Source organism: Calypte anna, chromosome 6, assembly GCF_003957555.1.
Source record: "Calypte anna isolate BGI_N300 chromosome 6, bCalAnn1_v1.p, whole genome shotgun sequence".
NCBI classification, from domain to species: domain Eukaryota; kingdom Metazoa; phylum Chordata; class Aves; order Apodiformes; family Trochilidae; genus Calypte; species Calypte anna.
The window spans coordinates 23,395,930-23,417,534 of record NC_044252.1 but is presented as its reverse complement, the minus strand read 5'-3'; the positions used below and the strand labels follow the sequence as shown (position 1 = coordinate 23,417,534).

Here is a 21,605-nt window from a genome sequence, read left to right as displayed (position 1 = left end):
TTACTCTTGCAATTTTGATTATTTTTATTCTTTTACTATGAACGGCCCAAAATTATATCAATTTGTGCTAACTAGGTTGGGGACAGCAGTAATGCTGATCAGCACATATGAGCAGAAGAAAACACACATCTGGAAAATCAGGGAAATAAAACTGCACTTGTTTTACGTTTTAAGACTTACATCCTGCATTTGTGCGTTGAAAAGTGTACATGAAGACAACTGAAAAGACTGAATCATAACCTGAGCAACACCCTGTGAGACATAATATACTTCCTATGTCAGAATATAATTAAATATATTTCTGCTCTTAAAAAAAAAAAATGAGATCTACTTTATGCTAGTAATACACATTTAAAATATCAAGGCTAATAACATAAAACAGTCACTGAGAGAAGTTCTAGATATTCCAAAGCCAAATATCTGCCCCTTTCCTACTACTTCTTTATCATTCCAAGTAAGGTTGTTTCACCTTTAAAATTGTCTCTTTAGCCTCTCTCATTTCAAAAAATTAAAACCAGCAAAGGAAAGAAACTAAGTCATTACAAACACTATGGAACTATAGGTTTTTAATTGTTTCCTTAAAAAGTTCAGATACATAGCCTTGGTATGAGGAGAATGCTGCAACTCAATCACATTCTGTCCTGGGAAATCCCTTCTTGAACTGAACACGCAATCAAATAAAGGTGGTAGTATTTTCTACTAGGTCATTCATAAACATTTAATCTCTAAGTTACTCAGTTCAAACTTGCTCTCCTGTGGTGCAAACTCTGTACAAGATATGGCCATCACAAAGGCAAGACTTTTCTAAAACACTATCCCCCTTCCTAGCTGGGCCATATGCAAGAAGCAATTCTGAAGGTGTGAACTTACAGATGTTTTGTAAAGTTTCCATACACCTACACTTCAACATTCAAGTAACTTTATTTTACCTAATCTGTTCTGCTTCTATGAACAAGATGACTTATGCTGACATACTCTATTTTCCTCTGCACTTACATTGCTCAAACCTAAATTCTGACTGTTACCTTTACATTTTGGTGAACTATGGAGTACTTACCACTCATAAAAGCACTGTAAATAAACATGCCATAAAGAAATACAGCTCATTTTCATTACAACATACAAAATATTAAGCATAAAAGCACAAACCTAAATTTCTACACAGTATACTCTATGGGATGTGACATGGGAGTACTTGAAGACGGAGAGTAGTACGTAGGGTTAGTTTGAGTTAAGTTCCATATTCACTCAACAACAAGAAAGTGAAACCATCAAGCTGTGTGAATACTGCTGCCTTTTGTAGCTTAGTAGCTTGAAGCTGCTGTTACCTGAGCATGCTGGCTTTGTGCAAGCTCCTCTTTCTTGCGTTTCATGAGCTCTTTTCTCAGCTCTTTTGGTGCTTTCTCCACTTCACATAAAACCTACAGTGTATATAAGCATGCAGAAGGTGGCGAAAAGAACACTTTTTCCCCACAGCAAGCATTACTGTGAATATAGGACATGCAGGTCAAGCACTAGAGGTACTGGGAAGCATGCATTACTCCAGTGGCAGGGATGTTAGTTTGATGAAAAGAGCTTAATGAAAAGAGAAGGAACAATATGTGCTTTATGTATGCCAGTGCAGAAGGGAGGTATATGCCAGGCTCTTTTTGCATGCAAATGCTGCCCAGTGCTCTCAGATGTGGCAGTCACTTGCTTGTGTTTCCATGCAGCAGCTACAATAGTCAACAACAACACCACCTGCTAGAGTGATATTTTCCTGGAGCACTATGGCAAAAGGATAGAGTATGTTTAACTCGTGGTACAGCTGTAAAACTGTTTGGAAGTTTAAAATAACTTCCACTGAAAACCAGCTATTTTTGACACTGTCTCAAACAAGAATTTGCAAGATGTCATTATTAGTGTCTCCAAAACTATGTCTTTAAAATAATCACACAAGCAAATAAAATATTAATTGGTTGTGTTTGGTTCTGAAGAATTTAGAAGCAAAACCTACCTATAGCTAAGTATGTTTTCAGGATACTTTCCGTGACAGCGTATGCTGGAATGGAAGTCTTTCAGTCCCAGATGATTTAGATTAGATCAGTAGAAAGACTCTAAATATAACCTAGCTAAATCAACTAACTATTAAATCTGTGAATTTGCTGATGCATTTCATTTATTTTTAACAATTAATGAAAATGTAACACTTCAGACTCCAATATAGTATGGGTAGTTTTAGATGCACCAGCTGCATTTTCCTTCAAACTGTAAATAGTCTTCTTAAGATTTAAGTACAAAACTATGCACCCCAAAACAAATGCCCGTTTGCTTTAAGAGTGGAAGCATCAACAGAGAAGAGAGTCCAGATCACCATGTGCTATTCCTGCTTCCATGAAAGAACTGCTTTTAGCTCAGAGCAAATGTAAAATTCTTCCCGCTTTCCCATGTAGGACCCAACCACCAGTAAATAGAAGGAGACTCAAAAATGCAAGAGGTACCACAAAAGGAGAAAAATTGTTATTTACATATGAGCATACAGTTCAAACTGAACACAACTTCTATCTTTAATGCACTTCTGTACTACAGGATGATTCTATGCAAAAGCATGGACAGTACAGGCCTCTAAAGAAATTTCTGTGAGTCTAGTAACTACTAGAGCAAACACTAGAGCCATTTATATACAAATGAGCACTACACAACTGATCTGAAAATGCAATGAAACAACTTTTAAAATGTAAAATATATATGGAAACACATTGCCTTCTCTTAAACTAATGCAAGCAAATTAATAGCATAAAGTGTCAGTGTCAAATCTCAATTTTTCTTTAACTGTATGACATGCACAAAATTAAAAGATCTCAGGTTAGCATGAGTTCTCTTCTGTCTTTCTTTTTTCAGTTATAAAAACAATTCCATATAATTGCTGTCACTTCATATACAGAAATTCTAAACAACAACCACACAAATTCAGTAAGACTAATAAATTAACGAAAGAACCTGTAATCTCTAGGATTTAAGTGGTTCTCAGAAGTAATCAAAATTATATTCTTGTCTTTGAAATTCTAATCTGGTATTTACTAAGTCGCTATAGCTGGATTTGTTTAAACCAGAAATCTCAAATATTTTTTATATTCTTTAAGGAAATACTTTTTCTTGATTTAATATTTGAGAAAAAATATTTATTAAAGATTCTGTGAAAAATACTCTTCTAATCTGGCGATGTTTTCTAGATTATGTCAATACCTAAATCTTCCTGTTAGCCATTTTTATTTCACTTTAGTTCATAAAACAAAACAAATACTGACTGCTAGTAACCTTTCCATAACACAGTAAAGCACAAGTTCAACAAGACCTCTCTCAACCTGCTTGCTATGCCCATATATAGTTTTCTGCATTATCATCATTGTCTCTCACCTCCTTTTTTTTGTTCTTTAGCACATTCTGGAATTTGGACAACTCCTTCTCCTGTTCCGCTTTGATGCGTTTTGCTTCATCTCGTAAACGATTTGTGTGTTCCTGTTCCAAGCGCTCTATTGTCTGTTTCTGCTGCTTCTCTAGATTCTCTATTTCTTGATCATACTGTCGCTTTTTACTCTGTAAAAATAATTTGTCATCTTTTCTTAGAAAACAAAATTCTGCTCAGTGAAGTGCTGTAGCACAGCAGAGGATGGCCATGACGACTTGCTCTGGCAGGCAAGTTCTAGCGTACATGCTGGGCACCCCACCATGGAAAATATTGCTACTTACTGACAAGAACCAAAAATAAGCTATAGCCATCATAAACAGAAACACTTAATTGTTGCTGGTTGTATTCTGCCTGCTCCATCAAGATGCCATGCTTTAAGACCACCAAAATCCAGAAACTCACGGTCATTTCCTGTTCAAAACGTCTGTACATCTGCTCTCGTTGTTGCAAAAGCTTATTACTGAGTTGTTGCTGGGCTCTCTGCTCTTCTTTCTGAAGAAGCCTTAGCTCTCTTAGCTCTTGACGTCTAATAATGGAAAAGAACACTTAATATTGATGGTAAAACAAAAGTAGTGAAAACTACAAAAGGTTAAAAAAAGCATCTACAACTTAGGTCCAGTAAAACTAGTTATGAATTGACTGTCTTATTAAGAAACACTTTGCATTCTGTTATATGAACAAAATATTTGAAAATAATCCTCAAGTTTCACAGAAATCACAGATCACTTTTATTCAAAGAGAGAAAAAAAATTAGCTGTTAACCTATTGTAAATAAGTGTAAACACTTACCTCAGAAATCTCATTTCTTCACTTTTTGAGTCATTTTCAGTAACTATTTTTGACGTGGTTACACTCACTTCTACTCCATCAACAACAAACTTCCGAGTTTTCTTTAATGTTTTCTTTTGTCTTCTAGTTTCCTGGATAAAGGACTGGTAAGTTATTCTGTACTTATTTAAGTTATAACCTTCTTTTCTTATTACTAAATTTCTCTAAATATTTTTGTGAAGGCCTACCATGTAAGAATCAGGAGTTCTTGCTTATCAGGTCACTCACTAATCAACTAAGAACTTAAAAATTCTAATGCATTGAAACATTCCTCTAGTCAGCAAAGGAAAACTTATTATTGATGATCTGAATTGGCAGAAGAAAAAAAAATCAAAACTAGATAAACCCTGCACAGAAATGATGCAGTTTTATTTTCAAGAGCCAAAGACAATTTCAATTACTGTTTTCTTTTGACCCCAGTCACTAAAAAAGGTACCTTATTCTGGAAAACATTACTGAAAGAGAATAGCATTTTACTCACCTACTTACTTCTACTTCTGCCTACTACTTACTTCTGCCTAAATTAAATGAACAAGCTTATTTATTTTATTCATACATATTAGATAACTATCATGTGACCACCTTGCTGAAAGAATTGGAAAACTCACTTTTTAGAGCTGCTATTGCTTCCTTACAAGAGAAGAGACCTCAGATGAAACTATGTCTGCTTCCATGACCTTGAAGTCATGCGTAGCTCAGCTAAGCCAAATTGGGTTTTTTTTGGTTGTTACTATTGTTTTATTTGTTTTTTTTCTTCAAAACCACCTTTAGCATCCTAGTATAAAGATGAAGTTCATAATCTGGACCATGCTATCCCTGAGTAAAATCATGCATACTGCATAATTGCATTGCTCTAGTACAACCAAAGGAGTACAGTGTTTGGCATAAACAAACCTGAGAAACTCTCTGCCGTAGATCGTTTAAATCTAAGTAGAGAGACGGAAGATTGAAGTGACAGGAATTAATTCAGCTCAAGATCATATGGTCTAAGAGATCTGTCCTGCTTAAACAGGTATTCCATGCAGAGTAAGGCACTGAACCAGAATGCTTGTATTTTAGCTCTGAATTACACCCATTCACAAATCTTCACTTAGATTATTGCTGGACTTGCTGTTCTATGCTAGTCTACATTTTAAAAATACAATTACACAACAAAATAAGAAAGTAATTAGCAGTTCTACAGCTTCTAGCTGTGCATAACCACAAAATCTAGATGTTATACAGTGCAATTGAGAATATTTTGGTCTCTACAAAGTTTTGTATTCCAGTGTCATACTATTTTCTCAGTTTTACCTGTTTTACAGTTCAGGGACAGTTTTAGAATTTTATACATGAAAAAAAATGATTGCTTATACTTACCTGTAAAGATATTGATCCAGTCTCTTTGTTTTTACTCAGGAAACTAGAAATTGACAAATTCAAATCAATGCTGCTGTTATCTGCTGTAGAACCAGTGCCTGAATCTGCATCGTTTTCCTTCAAATTCTCTGACTCCAGCTGCTGTAAAGTTTCAGTGTTTTCTTGGTTCTCTGTTTTCACTTTCCCTTCGTTTTCTTCAGTGCTAACACTAATACTGGGGACTGGAGTGACTTCAGCATCATCAGCTTGAACACTGGCAGTCTCTTGAAGCTTATTCATAATTTCATTGGAAGTAACTTCTGAGTGGTTTTTGCTTATTTGAATATTGTTTTCCTGGATATTCTCAGGTCTGCGCTTTTCTGAATTTTGGTTTGCATCAGTCAGTTTATCCACAATCTTATTAGAAATATCCTCAGGCTTGCTTTGTATTGCCTTATGGTCGATTTCGTCTTTTTCAGAGTCTTTGATCTCTGTTTCCTCCATGCCGCTCATATTATTTGTACCCTTTTCACTTTCTGCCTGTTTCTTGTCTACTTTGATCGCTTTATCTTGGCTTTCCAACAGAGTTTCTTTAGAGCAGATTATCTCATGGACCTGCTTAGCCTGACTTTCCACTGGATTATCCTCTGTCTCAGGTATTTTATCCCCATCATGGATCTGTGTTTCAGCAATACCACCTATCTCCTTAATGTTGTCAATTCCCTGCTTTATTAGTTCCTTTTCTTCATTAGCCACTTTATCTGCAGAATTAGGGAGAGTTTCTGTAGTGGTGCCTATTATCACCTCGTTCTGTCCTTCATCTTTATCTTTCTTTATCTCTGTAGTATTTTCTGCAGGGACTTTCTCTTCCTTACTTTCTGAGAGATGTGGTCTGTTCTCTTCTTTTTCACCAGTTTCCTTAGAAATGGCTGCTTCAGTTTCTACACTTGTTTCAGTTACAAGTACTGTTTCTAGTTTATTACCTTCTGGCTGTTCACTACCCTTGTCATTTTCTTTCTCTGTTTTTTGCTTGGGCTCATCCTTTATTTCTGATTTTGTTACAGCATCACATTCTTTCCCTCCATTCTGGGGTTCCACATCTTCATGTGCTTTTTCCAGGCTTTCTCTTGTCTTTTCAGCTGGTAATATTTTGCCTTGTAACTCTTCACCAGTTGCCACAGAACCATTCTGCACTTTTGTATCACTAACAGTATTATCGCATACGCTGTCAGTTGTTTTCCTAATTTTGATGTCCTCAGATTCATTTCCAGGTGTTTTATTATCTGGAAATATAGTGCTGCTTTTGTCCTCAACTGCATTACTTTCTGTTTTCTCAGAAAGGGACTCCAGAACAGAGGCATTCTGTGACAGCTTATCCTCTTCAGAGCTGGCAATACTAAGGTCGGAGGATGCACGCTTGTCTGCAGGTAACTGCTAAAAAATTGAAGGAAGAACAATATTTAATAATTTTCTCACCTAATTAAAGCACAGTTCTATTGAAGAATATCAGAATTGAGATGAATATTGTAGTTATAGGTAGAAAAATGAATTTGATAATCTCAGAGTACTTCACCTGGCATTAGCACAGAACAAGTGCACAAACTGCAGACAAGGTCTGAACAGAACAGTTTCACAAGGACCTTCTTCCATCTCACATAATTTAATTAAATATACTGTGATTAAAGGAAAGAGATCACAGTCAGCCCTCTGCCTCATGGTAAACAGAATCTTCTAGAGTTTTTTTCCAGTAACATTGCTTTTAAAAGTATTATTATAAAGCTAGTTCCCTGATAGTCCCATCTACATTTGAATTTGAAAGACACTTGTCTTTATGCCAGTTTGGAAGAAGCTATGTAGCTTGAGCTAGTGCAGAACTAATAAGGGGCAATATTGAGACCTTCTTCTGCTCCATCAGAAAATAATATATTTTCTGGTGTTCTTTGTTAACACTTCCTGAAAAAAAATTTGGTCTGATTGTTAATCAATGTGAAACTCCATTAAAAAGGTGAAAACCTCCAGCAGATCTCAGTAAGTGGCAACATGGAACTAGGATAGAAACAGTTACATCACTGTAAAAATTGCTGCTGCTGGAATATGAATGACTGTTATCAGATTACATAAAGACACACAAAAGAATATACAAATAAAGTATCATTTTTACCATAATTGCCCTCTCACTCTTCAAAGTGACTGCAATATCTCTCTGACTATATTTACTGTTAGAACCCTGTAATTTGCAGATCAAGCTTCTGATTTGCTATTGGGAAGATGCTAGGTTAGCTGTGGTAACAAGTACAGGTTTGATCCTCCACTCTCTATCTTGAAGCTTTCCTAAGTATACAGAAAGCAACCCCTTTTAAATCAAAAAGTGCACTTAAGAGATTCCTTCACAAAGTTGTCCAAGAGGCTTGGTGTTGATTTCCAATGAGTTTTAAAAACTACTACATGTAAATAATATAAATGCATCTATCTCACAGCTTCCCAACATGCTGTTTGTGTCAAGACTGAGTCACAGGGTGGCCTTCATCCCAGTCCTCCTGGGGCCTGATGACCTAACAGCTAATCACCTGGTGGGAGATGCCTTAAGGAGACAGGCAAGAAGTCCTGGAGGAAGGTGGTGGGAATGCATGCTTGGAGATCTGCTGGGGTGCACAGGGGAAGTGGTGTGAAAGGCAGAGGATGTGAGGAGTGAGAAGGGAATGGAGACATATTTCTTGTGCACATGCATTTGCCTTTTTTACCACTGCTGGTGATGGCAGCTACTGGTGGCACTGGTCACAGAGAGTACAGAGCATACACCACCTGTATACTCTGCAACCTAATGCAGTATCACAGAACTTCCTGGATTTACCCTTTAAGGAACTGACTATGCATGGGTTGCAAGATTCTGAAACATCTTTAGAAATGCATTTATAAATGCAGCCTTGCCTTGGTAAAATAGGTATTTTTCTTTAACAGCCACAACCATAAAATCACCAACAGTTTATGGGATAATGGTCATATATCTTCCTTAACATTTTAAGCATCTTGTGCAATAAAAGTATAAATTTACTCATTCATCTCATAGTATGAACTTAAAACCATTTATATAAAAATCAGCATCTGATTTTTGAAATTCTACACTACATATGGATGTAAAAATAAATGACAACAATAATCTTTACTATGAATTCTTAAGGTGTTTCAGAACATGCTTAAGGTGTTTCAGAACATTTGAAAATGCTAAGTACTTATTTTGTAGATGCAAATGTTGAGCAGCACATCAGAAAAATAGTTCTCCATAGGAAACAGGTGACTGAAACTAGCTGCATATTTTAAAAGTAAGTTTTAAACTGACCAGAGAATTTTCTGTTTCTTCTTCTTCATCCTCATCTTTACCATCTTCAACTTCTTCTGTAACTTCAGCCTTAGCTTCTGCAATCAGTTCTCTTATTGGTTTATTGGAAGTAACCGTAACAAATGGATGCTTGTGAAAATAAAAAATAAGCATAATATTAAATGCTTCATTGTACACAGTGGGAAAATTATGCATTCAAAGAAACAATTTCAGAGAAACGTTACTTTAGCTCTCTAAGTTTGGTTAACATTAATCATAATTGTCTTAGTATATTTTTTTCTGCAGAAGTTCTAACACCAAAACATTTGTATTCAAATATATTATAACAAACTTGCTAAAAATACAGATAATTCATTTATACTGACCTGTTTCATAATTCAAAGAATAAAAGTAGAAAGTTTTTTTAAAATGTTATTTTTCCTGGAAACAGGTTTAATTTCCTTTCAGTTCCACAGTTAAATATTTTTCTGATAAGGTTTACCTAAAAATATTTTTCTAGAAAGAAGATTGCATTATCTTCAGAACAATTTTTCCTAAGAGGAACATAGAATTCTACATTTTTGTTTCCCTAAGAAGAAACAGCTACCGGTTCTTCTCTACTGTCTGGAATCTTTCTTCTCTGCTTGGCCCTGCTGCTTTAATCTATTCAGTGTATGCCAGATGTATTCTGGATGAAGTAAATGTGTGCTGACATTAAAACAGAATGAAGTGTACCCACATCTACTCTTGCTAAGCTATTCTGCAGTGACAGCATCGCAGAGGAAGGCTGAGCACCAAAGCTTTTAAAGCACCTGTCAGCAATTGGCTGCTTATGTAAATATCTACTTCATCCACTATAAGTATCTAAGTATAATTTAAACACTTAGGGAAAGTAAATAATTTTATTACATCAAAATACATACACAAAGAATTTGATCTGCACTGAATATCATTTATTTACATTTTACCAAAGGAGGATCAATGCAACAATACTGAAAACAGATTATGAGCGACCACTTTGACATTATTTAAACAGTAACTATAATAAAGATCTGCTTTTAACAAATACAAAATCTGCCTTTAAACAATAGTTCTCAACAATTAACTCTTCCTACCTGTAGAAGCTGAGTTGCACTCCACCTTGCATCTACATTCTTTTCCAAACATTTCTTCAGAAAATCTTTAAAATCTGATGACCTACACAAAAAGCACACAGGTAGTGGGTTTTCTTTTCTCTTGACATCAGACTAGTGTATAGTGAAATATTCTTTTATGTTCATATGCAGCTACATTGCAACTCCAGGTTATACTATTGATTTAGAAAAACGAAGATAGTACAGGCATGCCAAGACACAAATACAATATTTAAGATGTTCTTCCATCTACAGAAGAGTTTACTTTTGGCTCTGAATTTGTAATACACCAAAGCTGCCATATCACTAATTGAATCCTACAGAGATATTAAAATGAACAAATAAATGACCAATTCTTAAAATGTGTTCTTAATGTAAAAATACTTTATTCTTCCTTTACCTGGTTCTCTTTCTTGGGAGATCTTCAGACGTTTTACTCCATGTGTAAAAGGCTATTTTCCATACATTTTAATGCAAAATCCACAAAGTATTTCATTATGAGAGCCTCTACGCATAATTATGAAAAAAGCACCATTCAAAATCTACAAATTGGGTTGGGAGAGTTGTAAATACAATACAAACCATTTTGAAGGCTGTGCTAATGTAGGTGGATCAGATTTTGCTATTTTCAGAAGCACTCGCATCGGGTTTAATTCATGGTGAGGTGGTTCTATTTGAGCCATTTCTATTAAAGTAATGCCGAGAGACCAAATATCAGCCTTGTAATCATAAGGCCTGTCTTTAGAGGTCTCGCACATTACTACTTCTGGAGCCATCCTGCAAAGAGAACAGTGAAGTACCAGATCAGAAAATGCACCCTTATCTGTTGCAAAAAAGGTTCTAAGCACATTCTGCCCTCAGCATATTTACAAGACATTGTACAAAGCTTGTAATATTAACAATTTAGTTCATATTAAAATTAGTTCATATTAAAATATTAGTTCATATTAAAAGGTTAGCAAAGCAGTGCACTTACCAATATGGTGTACCAATAAAAGAGTCTCTTCTTTGTATTGTTCTTGTGTTTTTAGCTGATACTCCAAAATCCGCTTAAAGCAAACAGTAAAATTCTATTAACTGGTTGGTGGAAAACATACATCATATTTTACAGCAGTCTTTTAAAATGTTGTATGTTTCAGAGAAAACAATCAGCAATATAAAAACTTCAAAGTGACATAAAAATATTTTTGTATTTTGATAACTGAGTGCCAAGGTTCTATAGCATTTCTAATGAAAGATATTGAATAAACATTATTCTCCCTAGTTAAAAAAGTAATGCTACTCTTGGGTTGTGTTGGACAAAACCAATGCATGTATTTACTGCAGGAGAAACTGGGTTAAATTACTTTAATTAGATGACAATTTAGCTTACGAAGGCTTTATTGGCATAGTCTCTTTCATTAATTCAATGACTCATTCAATTTTTAATTTCAGAATTCAAATTCTCATAAAGCAAGACTTCCCCTTTATCTTACAGTTTTCTGTCCATGTGGCTTTTAACTTTTTATTAAATATTTGAGAGGTCACTTAAGCAACTTTGACAGAGCATCCAACCAAAAATCAATTTTATCTTTGCAATTAATATTGCTTGTCCATAAATCACTACTTAGAAACAACAAAACACTTAGAAACACCACTTTCACTTGGAAACAACCACAAAAAAATACATTTCAATAAGTGCTATATGTTTCTTTTAGATGGAATTTTCAGCATGAGTATCTAGATATTAAAGAGACAAAACAGCCATGTTACCTCTAATCTGTACAAATTTACTTCACTGGCTTAACACTTCAGAAGCCTTATTTTGCACTGTGAGGAAAATAAAAAAGGATCAAGAGCTATATATTCAAATGCAAAATCTGAAACCTTAAGGGACTACAGATACCGAAATAATAAATCTCAATCTTATTAAAATAAAATGAACGAGATTTACTTGCCATTCATGCATTTGTAAAACAAGAAATTATTTGTTTCTTTGTGTACCAGAGCAAAATACAAATAGTTTAATAAGGGTCAAAATGCTCTTTTAAAGGGACACTGTAATGCTTTTAAAAAGGAAGTAAATATTTTTTTTTTTAGAAATCTTTATTAGCAAACTTCTGTACATCACTAAATGTACATGTGGAAGAAAACTCCCTGTGGTCTGAACTGTAGTGTCTTGACAGCCTACGCAGTTCTGTGTGTCAGCTAAGCTTGGCAAAAGCTTAAAATAGCTCCAGCCTCTGTGAGGAGGAGCCAGGTCATATGAGGCAAATAAAGTGAGCAGAAACAAATGATTCCCTCTCTGGTCATGAGACTCTTGTTATGGTCTGCAGTTTCTTTCACAGTAGTACCAAGAAACTAAGAGGTTCTATTACATTTGTAAGTAAGGCCTTTGAGACTGAGTTCATCACTAAACCATCTGGCTTCCAAATAAAGCCAAACCAATGAAATTACTCACGCTTTGCAGATGAAGGGAAAGACACATGCATGTGTGTCCTGGTTTGGGCCAGGATAAAGGTGATTTTCTGTTTTGTACTTTTACTTTTAGCTAAGTCTCTTGTAAGCAGTTGCGCTTGCTGAAATTAACAGCAAGTTTCTCAGACAGTGTGTGTTTCTAGGACTGATAACACTTGATGTTTATAGTTACTGTTAGAGACTGGTATGCAGAGCCAAGGGCACTGCTCATCTCTGAGGAAAACTTTTACCCTCCAGAAGGAGTAAAGAGGTCCCACCTGCAGCCCTCCTTTGGGGAGGAACGGATAAGATAGATGCCAGAATTGACCAGGGTATTCCATCCCATATATGTCATACTCAGTATAAATTTGAGGGATCACGAGGGCCAAGCCATGACTTCCTGCTTCCAGCTTCTGGCTGCCTGCCCTTCCTGCCTTTTTCCTGCTTCCCTTCCTTCACCCGGCATCCTGGAAGGATTCCATCCGTTCCTCTGCCTGTGGTCCTGATCCGTGCCAGCCCATATCTGTGTGTTCCTGCCTCCAATTCCCGACAGCTGCCAGGAGTCCAGCCTGCCCTGCAGCCTCAGTGGTGACGTGAGAGTTATTGGGGGAAAAAGGGGAAGGAATGTGGTTTCTATTTTCCTGTATATTTGTATATATTTAGTAATTTTTCCTATTTATCATTACTGTTTCATTAAAGTTGTGTAGTTTAGTTTCCAACCCATAAGTCTCTCTCCCTTATTCTCTCTCCTTTCTTTATCAAGGAGAAGAGAGAGATTAATAGAGAGTGTCTGTTACTTGATTCAATTGCCAGGCCAGTGTTAAACCGTGACAATGTGTAATAGGTACATGCAACAATCTTGTGCAAGGGAATCCATGCAACAAAGTACAGATTGTCAGCTTCTTAACAGGGATAGTGCACTACACCTTGCAGAGACATCATGATCAATACGGATTAGGTAGTAGATATATTTCAGAATTTGGACACATCTTGCTTACATTCATAAAAGGAATATTTGTAGAAAGGCTGGGAATTTAGAGCTCCAGTTTACTGTGGTGATCTGCTTCTCTCTACCTTTACTTTCTTGCAAACAAAGAACTACAACAAATCATACGTGCCATGCAGAGAGAAGTTTTTGAAATCCGAACTCAAGCTGCTATACCATGGAACTGTGACACTGGCAGAGCCACTGTAAAGCTGACACGTTATACACATTGGCCTCTGATGAAGACCTGAACAAAGTGGATCCAGACAATTCCGATCTTTTCCTGGCTGAATGAGGGGGATGCTAGTCACCATCAGCAAGCCCTTTGTCATTTCTTCATAGAGGAATCCTCATGGATTCCCTACCACATCAGAAATAAAATGTGGATGATTGTTTAAATTCAGATCTTAAAGTAGCAATCAATAATCTTAAGCTTCTATTCATTTGCTTTCAGACTTCTGTCTTAATTTGAGTGCAACAAATAATTAAAAAAGGCAAAGAAAAACTAAGTTGAGTAATTAAAATTATTACTTCTCTTTCAATAATGGATGATAGTACTAGGTACTGTGTTTTGGTGATTCTGAAGGATGCTTTTTCTAAACAAACAACTTCAAAGGCAAATTCTTATGTTATCATAGTAACAGTAAGTATAATTAGAAAAATTCTAAGAAACAATAGGGCCTGTGTCTGGCTTCGGGCAACTTGGTACAGATATTGATATGAATTCTACCCCTACTGATTTTGAAGTTTGAAAGATGTGCCAAGTGCAGTTAGGACACTGACTCAAGTATGCTTTTTAAAAATTTCTTTCTTCACATTAGCAAACCATTAGCATCTGAAAAACCTCTCACTGTCAGACTGATATTCAATAGATAAATACTGAACCCTGCCAAGCTACAGCCTAAGGAAAACACAACTATAAGATCACGCAAAAGTTCTGGGAAAGACCTCTACACACTACGTGCTTACCCAGTTTAATGTCTCCATCTAATGTGAAAAGAATATTGCCAGCTTTTAGATCTCTGTGGATGATCTTATTTTCATGCAAGTAGTTCAATGCTTCCAGTGTCTGCCTGCACACCACTTTGATCTGTGGCTCTGTTAATGGCCTTTCAAGCTCTAAAAGAGAAAGAGAAATAAACATGTTTTTGCATTTTACATTATATCTTCATAGGAATCAGTATAGAAGTATATGTGAAAAAGAAATTAATCTGACAGATTCTGAATCTCTTCTGTCAGAAAAATTTAAATATCTTAAAATATTTACTCATTACAGTAAACATTTCATCCCCTGTGCCCCAAACTCTCCTCATGATGAACTACATATGCCTATCTATCAGAAAAAGCAATATAGTTCACAGATTGGTTCTTTTGTATGGTACATAGAGATGTTAAAGACCACCTCCTTAATTTACAGGTATTAGCATTCCCCTAATTTGAGGAATAAGCACAGAAAAATCTAATTTTAAGGTTGATGCAATATAAAAACTAATCACAACATTATTTGGAAGACAGCAAGGGAAGGGGAAGATTGAGATCCTCAAAAAGCCTCATCTAGATTATGCTGTAATAACAGAGAGCTCCATAAGCATGTGAAAATAATTCATCGCATTCACTTAAAGGATCAAGACTCGAATATGCTTTGAAAAGGAAATAAACACCTTTAAAATGAAATAAAATTAATGCATCTTAGGGAGCTATATAGGTGTCCATAGATATAGGTGTAAATGCTAATTTCAAATCCCTGGCATTCAACACATAGCACAATAATTACATAAATATTTGCATTTCAAAACAATGTAAGTGTGAAACAAGACATTTATACATATTATATTTTTAAGGTGTTATTAAGCTTATTATTTGAAGCAATTTACTTACCCAACATTACTGCATCTACTGCTCCACCTGCACAAAACTCGATCAGGATCTGTATATAAACAAAAGAATACACAAATTACAAATTAAATAGTTCCACTGAACTGAACCATTGATTAAGGAAGCTTTATTGGGATACTTGAGTTTCAGGCTATTTGGTCCTGACAAATAACTTCACCAATCTCAGTTACCCTGCTAAAAACAAGGCTGTTACTCAAGCAAAGTATTTTAAAATTGCTTTGAGATCCTCAGATAAAAGTTTTAATTCAAGTATAATATTGCATAATAAAACTTGTAAAACATAATAAACAGCTTGATTCTGACTCACTGTAATGTGATTTACATAATCACTGCAAACTCATTTCTCAGTTATTAAACTCTATGTCTATAATGTCTCTGACTGAAAAGTCCAAGTACAAAAGCTAGACAATTTTCCAGTAGCAGGTGTTACCTCCTATATTGGATCAGATGTGATGAAAATATGGAAAAATACCCCCAAAAATTACAGAAAATTAGTAAATACAGATGTTTATATTAATTTTCCTGTTTTCATTGATGTCTACAATACAACAAGGCTTGATCACAGAATCTAATAATAGTAGAACAACTGCATCTCTAGTTCTTGGTTTCCATTTGCAACAAAAACAAGCTACAACTATTTTGCCAAATAAACTATACTGACATAGGACAAAAAGATCATATACAGAGGAGAAAGAGGGTAGAGAAAGGCAACAAGGAGGCAAGAGATGAAAGGTCACCCAACACTGACACCCCACCCTCTCTATATGTTTTCCGTCTTTAATTTGAACCTTATACATGAGATTATAATTTTCAGTATGACAGCTGAAGACTATTTATTGTCAGAATCGTAGCCACCAATATTCTGGAAAATAATACCTTAATTTTTCCCTTTAGAGTACTTCTAAAATCAGAGTATAATTGCCCCTAAAAGAGAAAACCTCAAATTATACTTTAAAGCATAATACTTAGATATACACTGCTTATGTTGCATATTACTTGAACTTACTATCATAATTAATCCTCACAACAGTAGTACTAATAAAAGTAGTATATAATGCAACTCTTTGTAAATCCCTTAAAACATTTACATGCTTCTGCATAGCTACTGCCAAATGAGTTAAGTGTAGACAATTGTAAGCAAGTAATTTCTTTCTCTAAAATTTGCTGTTTCGTCTGATACCCTGACAAAGACCTCTTTGGTACGGAATTTGTGTTTCTAGAACTGAAAAACAAAAACGTATGTCCAACTACCATTTGTTTCTTTTTTTCCTTCACTAAATTCTATTTACTTACCACATCATTACAGTCTTCCCTTTGCTGCTTTCATGCCTACATATCTACAGCTTTATTTTCAAACTGTTTACTCCTATTTACATTCTGTCAGTGAAGACTATCCACTCAGTTTCATATTCTCCCTTTAAGAATATTTGTTTTCATACTGGCCTTTATGCAAGGAAATTTTTCACTATTCCACTATTTTACACAGTATTATTTTACTCTGCATTCAGACCACACAAAGGGTCCACAAAGCTTGTCAAAATAAGTCTACATCAGGAAACATGGTAGTACATTTACATTGTTTTTATGCTTAAAGGATAAAGCATATTTGTAGGGAAATCTTCTTTAAGTATCTTTTAAAATTACAAACCCTTTTTCAAAAAAAACCCCCTGTTTTATAAAAAACAATTCCAAAAGCACTTACAAATATTGCATGCATTTGGTGACCCAAAAGAAAAAAAAATGCATTTTCATAGCTAAAGCTATTCAGTGAAAGGGATCGAACAGAAAAGTAACATAGCCATAAGCCTGCCTGCTACACTTACATGCAAAAGTACCTAGATGTTGTTCCCTAACTGTGGTTCAAGTTCTGGCCAACTGTCCTTCCTGGACACACCAATAAATCCACTTCTATCTCAAAAGCATTCTTCACAGGCTGATTTTTCCAGCACATTATTTTTCAGTAGCAGATTCTGAATATCCATCTAAATTGAGCTAATATAATTAAAATCTGAAGCCTAATATTATAAATAAACTCTAAGAACTCTCCCCATGCACCAAAGTGAACTTCTGCTTTCAAAATTTTAGATCTGAACTACCGACCAAATGACTCCATGCAGCTCAGTTCTACAGTGACAGTTTTCTAAAAGTCATGTTCACAATTTACAAATTAATTTTGCAACTAGTTATTACAACCCAGAAGAAATGTGATTGACAAATTACCTTTAATAAAGCCAAGAAGAGAAAAAAAAGCTTAATTCCAATAGGTTTTTGAAATAAGTAAAAGCATTTAGGGAAGGAAATATACCTACCCACAGATTGTTTTCATAGTAGAAAGCATCTAGGAGCTTTACAATATTAGGATGATCACAGGATGCTAAAATATCAATCTCAACCATGTAATCTTCAAGTTCTTCTTCTGATTTTGTATCAATCACCTTTGCAGCAGCCAGTACTTTCGTTTCTTTGTTCTGAGCCTATAAAAGTCACAGCAAGAATTTACATGTGAATTACATCAGACAACTGTCACCAGCAAAAAAAAAAAAAAAAAACCCAAAGCAAAATGCACTCTCTTGACTTGTGTTCTACCTTTAGTTTGCTTCCCTACAAAAAGAGAACAGCTGCATATTAAAGACTAGATAAATTCTAGCAGAAAAAAGGTTTAATAACTTCTCAAGATCAATAAACAATGAAAGAAAGGAATATAAAAATACTTCTCGTCACATTCTTTAAACCACCATGCTGTCAATGGTCGTTACTATTTTCTGTTTCTAAGATGAAGTTCTGTGCTTCTCCTCTATCAACACTCAGTAAGAAGTATGAATTATGAAACATCCTCCACCCTCCCATTTCTGAATGCACAATTCTTGCCCTTCTGACGCTCCCCATGTTGTGGCAGCACGGCTGTTTGCAAAGCCACACAGAAAAACACCAGTCACCCTGAGGTTACCCTTCTTCAGCCAGGAGATGGATTGAAGCTCCCATCTTAAAAACCTGCCAAGCCATCATTAACTTGGCTGGGGATTTTACTCTCCTTTCTTCAGGAGCCTAGAAGCAGCTCCACAGATGGCTGCTTACTGGAGTTCACCACCGTCCTCTACTTCATTACTCCCCATCTTCAGATGAGGGAGCTAAAACTGCTAGTGGTGGTGGTAAAGTCAACTGGAGAACAAGTAAGATTTTTACTTGAAATGCAAAATAAAACCAAGACCTTAGGTAGGCAAGGAAAAAGAAAAGGTATTTTTGATATGCATTAAAATTTTTTGAGTTTTTTTAAACATATGAAATTACAAAGAATTAGGGTGACTTATTTAAATAGCAATAAATTTCAAAAAGCAGTTGCTGTAAAAACTTACCCACAGAATATTGCTGAGAAACTAATTCAGCAAAACAAGGCAAGGTAAGATTTGTTTCTTTCTTTAGTATGTGGGGAAGCCTATACATATGTGTACATGTAAATTCTCTTTCAAGTTATATTTGAAGGAATACTGTAACTTGAAATTTAGTGAACGTCAAACAAAAAGGTTTATTTTCTCAAGTCATTGTAAAAACACGAGTTTGTCAGGGCATTTCCAGTTTATCCATATCCAGATTACCCTTTACCTCTGAATAAATGAAGTTGTAGGACTGAACTCTACTTCACCATATATATGTAATACCCATGGAGAAAAACCCTGGATTTACTCCACCTAAGTTTAGCGTTCAAATTAAATTAAATGAGAAGTAGGGACACAAGCTCCCTCCAAAGCAGCAAAAGACAAGAACCTGCAGAGGCAATTTTGACTCCTGATGTGAAGCATCACAAAGTGGTTTGTCCTGTTTCTCTGCTGTTGAGGCTGCTACATGCCCCAAATCTAGCTATGATGAAGAAACCATGACAGGACACCGCAATAACCTCAAAACCTGAGTTTTGTCACCTACTCTCATCATAATAGTATAAGACAAAAGACAACATGAGACAGCAAGTAAGAATTCTTAAGAATTATTTCCAAGATCTGAATATTACAACTTCAACAGCCATAAAATTATCTCAATGTGGCAAAAAATAATGAAGGATTTAAAGTTAAATGTTTGCCACAACATTCAGCAAAACAACAGTAACAGCAATATACACTCATAGGCATAAGTCAATCTTATATGGAGGATAGTTTTTCTGTAGCAATGTTTTTAGTCTCAATATTATTTCCAAAACAAAAAACATCCAACCATCCCAACCTCAGTATTTACCCTCCCATTTTTAACAGCAAAGAGATCCGTATAACATTATTTTAAAACAAACTACTGAGAATTTTTCCAACACACATTCTAGTAATAAAAAGGTCTGTTTCATAACATAAAACGTCATTCAGTTTTGTTTCATGTTCTTTAGCAAGAATGAAAGACCAACCTCTACCCCAGAGCTTCACTATAAATTAAACATGAAAGGTGAAACAGATGTCTAACTCCATAACAGAATTAGATGTGGTAGCTTTACATGTGCAGAAGAATGGCTGTTAAAGCAACCTTCTAAAGAATAAAATATTAACTGTAGATTTACTATTTTGAAACACACATGGCCACACACTCTCCCCTGCACCTTACAATAAGAATAACTGATGTTACTGTTTTCAGATTCAGTTTCACTGTTCAGAGAGGGAGGGACACTGGTATATCAGTGTGCATGATTACATGCTAGGGGGTCTGCTGCATTTATAGCGTAAATTTCTTTTGTTCTGCTTACAGGGTATTTTGTACTTTGTTTTTTCCTTTTGCTTGAAGTAGCAAGAAATCTGCTTTGAATAAGTTTCTTTTAATTCCTCCTTGTGGTAGCCATATTAAAACACTTCATTGAAAATCAGAAGTCATTATAGAGACAGTATGATTATCTTTATGAGCATCTTAACAATTACAAACAAAACAAATGTTCACCTTTGTTCTGACTTGAGATAGTAAAATTTTGTTGGTCTAGAGCTAGACTTTTTCCAGTGCTCAAAAGAAAAAAATATCTTAGGAATTAGTATGTCTCTACTTGGTATTTTCAAGGACAGATGAAACATTTTAAGCATATATCAAGTTGCACTTAAAAATAATATTTAAAAATTACATATTTTAAACATTATTTTAGAAGTTCTTTTCAAATAAGACATTATTCATCTCCACCCCACAATGCTCTGTACAATAAATACCCATCCTGTGCTAAGCAGCACATAAGACATATGCACTTTTGAACTGTGTAGGAAATGATTTTACTCCTCATGCATAAGATATATGTCACGTGGTACTATAGGGGTGGAAAAAAGCAACTCTGGATTAAGAAGAACAAAAAGCATTTCTAGTTTTGTGTGGGTATGGTTGTTTTTTTCTAGACTTTGGCTGACGTCCTTCTACTTCCACATAATATTCTGCAAAGGTCAGAGCAAAGAGCAAAAATGTTTGTGTGGATAAAATCTTGATTTACATATACCCATTTTGCATTTCTGTACGCCAACATTTAAAGTCAAATAACTATTCATGTTACTCAGGGCCTCCACCCTTTCCAAACATGTCCTGTGTCAGTAGCCCAGCAGTTTCCTACTATATTTCAGCTCTCAACTACCAATTCAAGTTACTTTAAGGACTCTCTTTAAATTCATTTGATTTTGGTTCCGTGACAATTGATTTAAGCTTCAGTCATAAAATCATAGAATGCTCAGGGTTAGAAGGGACCTTAAAGATCACCCAGCTCCAACCCCCCTACATGGGCAGGGACACCTCCCACTAGATCAGGTTGTTCAAGGCCCCATCCAACCTGACCTTGAACACTTCCAGGGAGGGGACAGCCACAGCTTCCCTGGGCAACCTGTTCCAGTGTCTCACCACCCTCACAGGAAAATTTTTTTCCTAATGTCTAACCTAAATGTCCCCTCTTCAAGTTTTAAACCATTTCCCCTTGTCCTCTTGCTACACACCTGTGTAAAAAGCCCTACCCCAGCTCTCCTGTAGAGTCCCTTCAGATATTGAGAAGTTGCTCTAAGGTTACCTCAGAGCCTCCTCCAGGCTGAACAACCCCAAATTCCTCAGCCTGGCTTCACAGGGGGGGGTGCCCCAGCCCTCGGAGCATTTCAAATGTCTCTCCTCTGGACAGAGTTCAAGGAGCTCTGTGTCCTTCTATGCTAGGGCTCCAGAACTGGACACAGAACTCCAGGTGGGGTCTCACAAGAGCAGAGAGGGAGAATCACCTCCCTTGACAAGCCCAGGACCCGGTTGGCT

At 35.7% G+C, this 21,605-nt stretch overlaps 1 protein-coding gene across 2 annotated transcripts in view; it reads right to left on the bottom strand.

Moving 5' to 3' along the window:
• Nucleotides 1–21,605, bottom strand: part of SLK (STE20 like kinase) — a 51,088-nt gene that overhangs the window by 12,114 nt on the left and 17,369 nt on the right. The window contains exons 2-12 of one of the 2 annotated variants that reach the window (XM_030452864.1): nucleotides 17,690–17,854; nucleotides 15,363–15,411; nucleotides 14,454–14,603; nucleotides 11,040–11,112; nucleotides 10,646–10,840; nucleotides 10,046–10,127; nucleotides 8,952–9,080; nucleotides 5,636–7,048; nucleotides 4,238–4,368; nucleotides 3,851–3,974; nucleotides 3,397–3,576 (exon numbers count right to left, since the gene is read on the bottom strand). In XM_030452864.1, the coding sequence (XP_030308724.1) occupies nucleotides 3,397–3,576; nucleotides 3,851–3,974; nucleotides 4,238–4,368; nucleotides 5,636–7,048; nucleotides 8,952–9,080; nucleotides 10,046–10,127; nucleotides 10,646–10,840; nucleotides 11,040–11,112; nucleotides 14,454–14,603; nucleotides 15,363–15,411; nucleotides 17,690–17,854 (2,691 nt within the window). The remainder of the gene's footprint in view (nucleotides 1–3,396; nucleotides 3,577–3,850; nucleotides 3,975–4,237; nucleotides 4,369–5,635; nucleotides 7,049–8,951; nucleotides 9,081–10,045; nucleotides 10,128–10,645; nucleotides 10,841–11,039; nucleotides 11,113–14,453; nucleotides 14,604–15,362; nucleotides 15,412–17,689; nucleotides 17,855–21,605) is intronic. The other variant, XM_030452865.1, reaches the window with a different exon arrangement.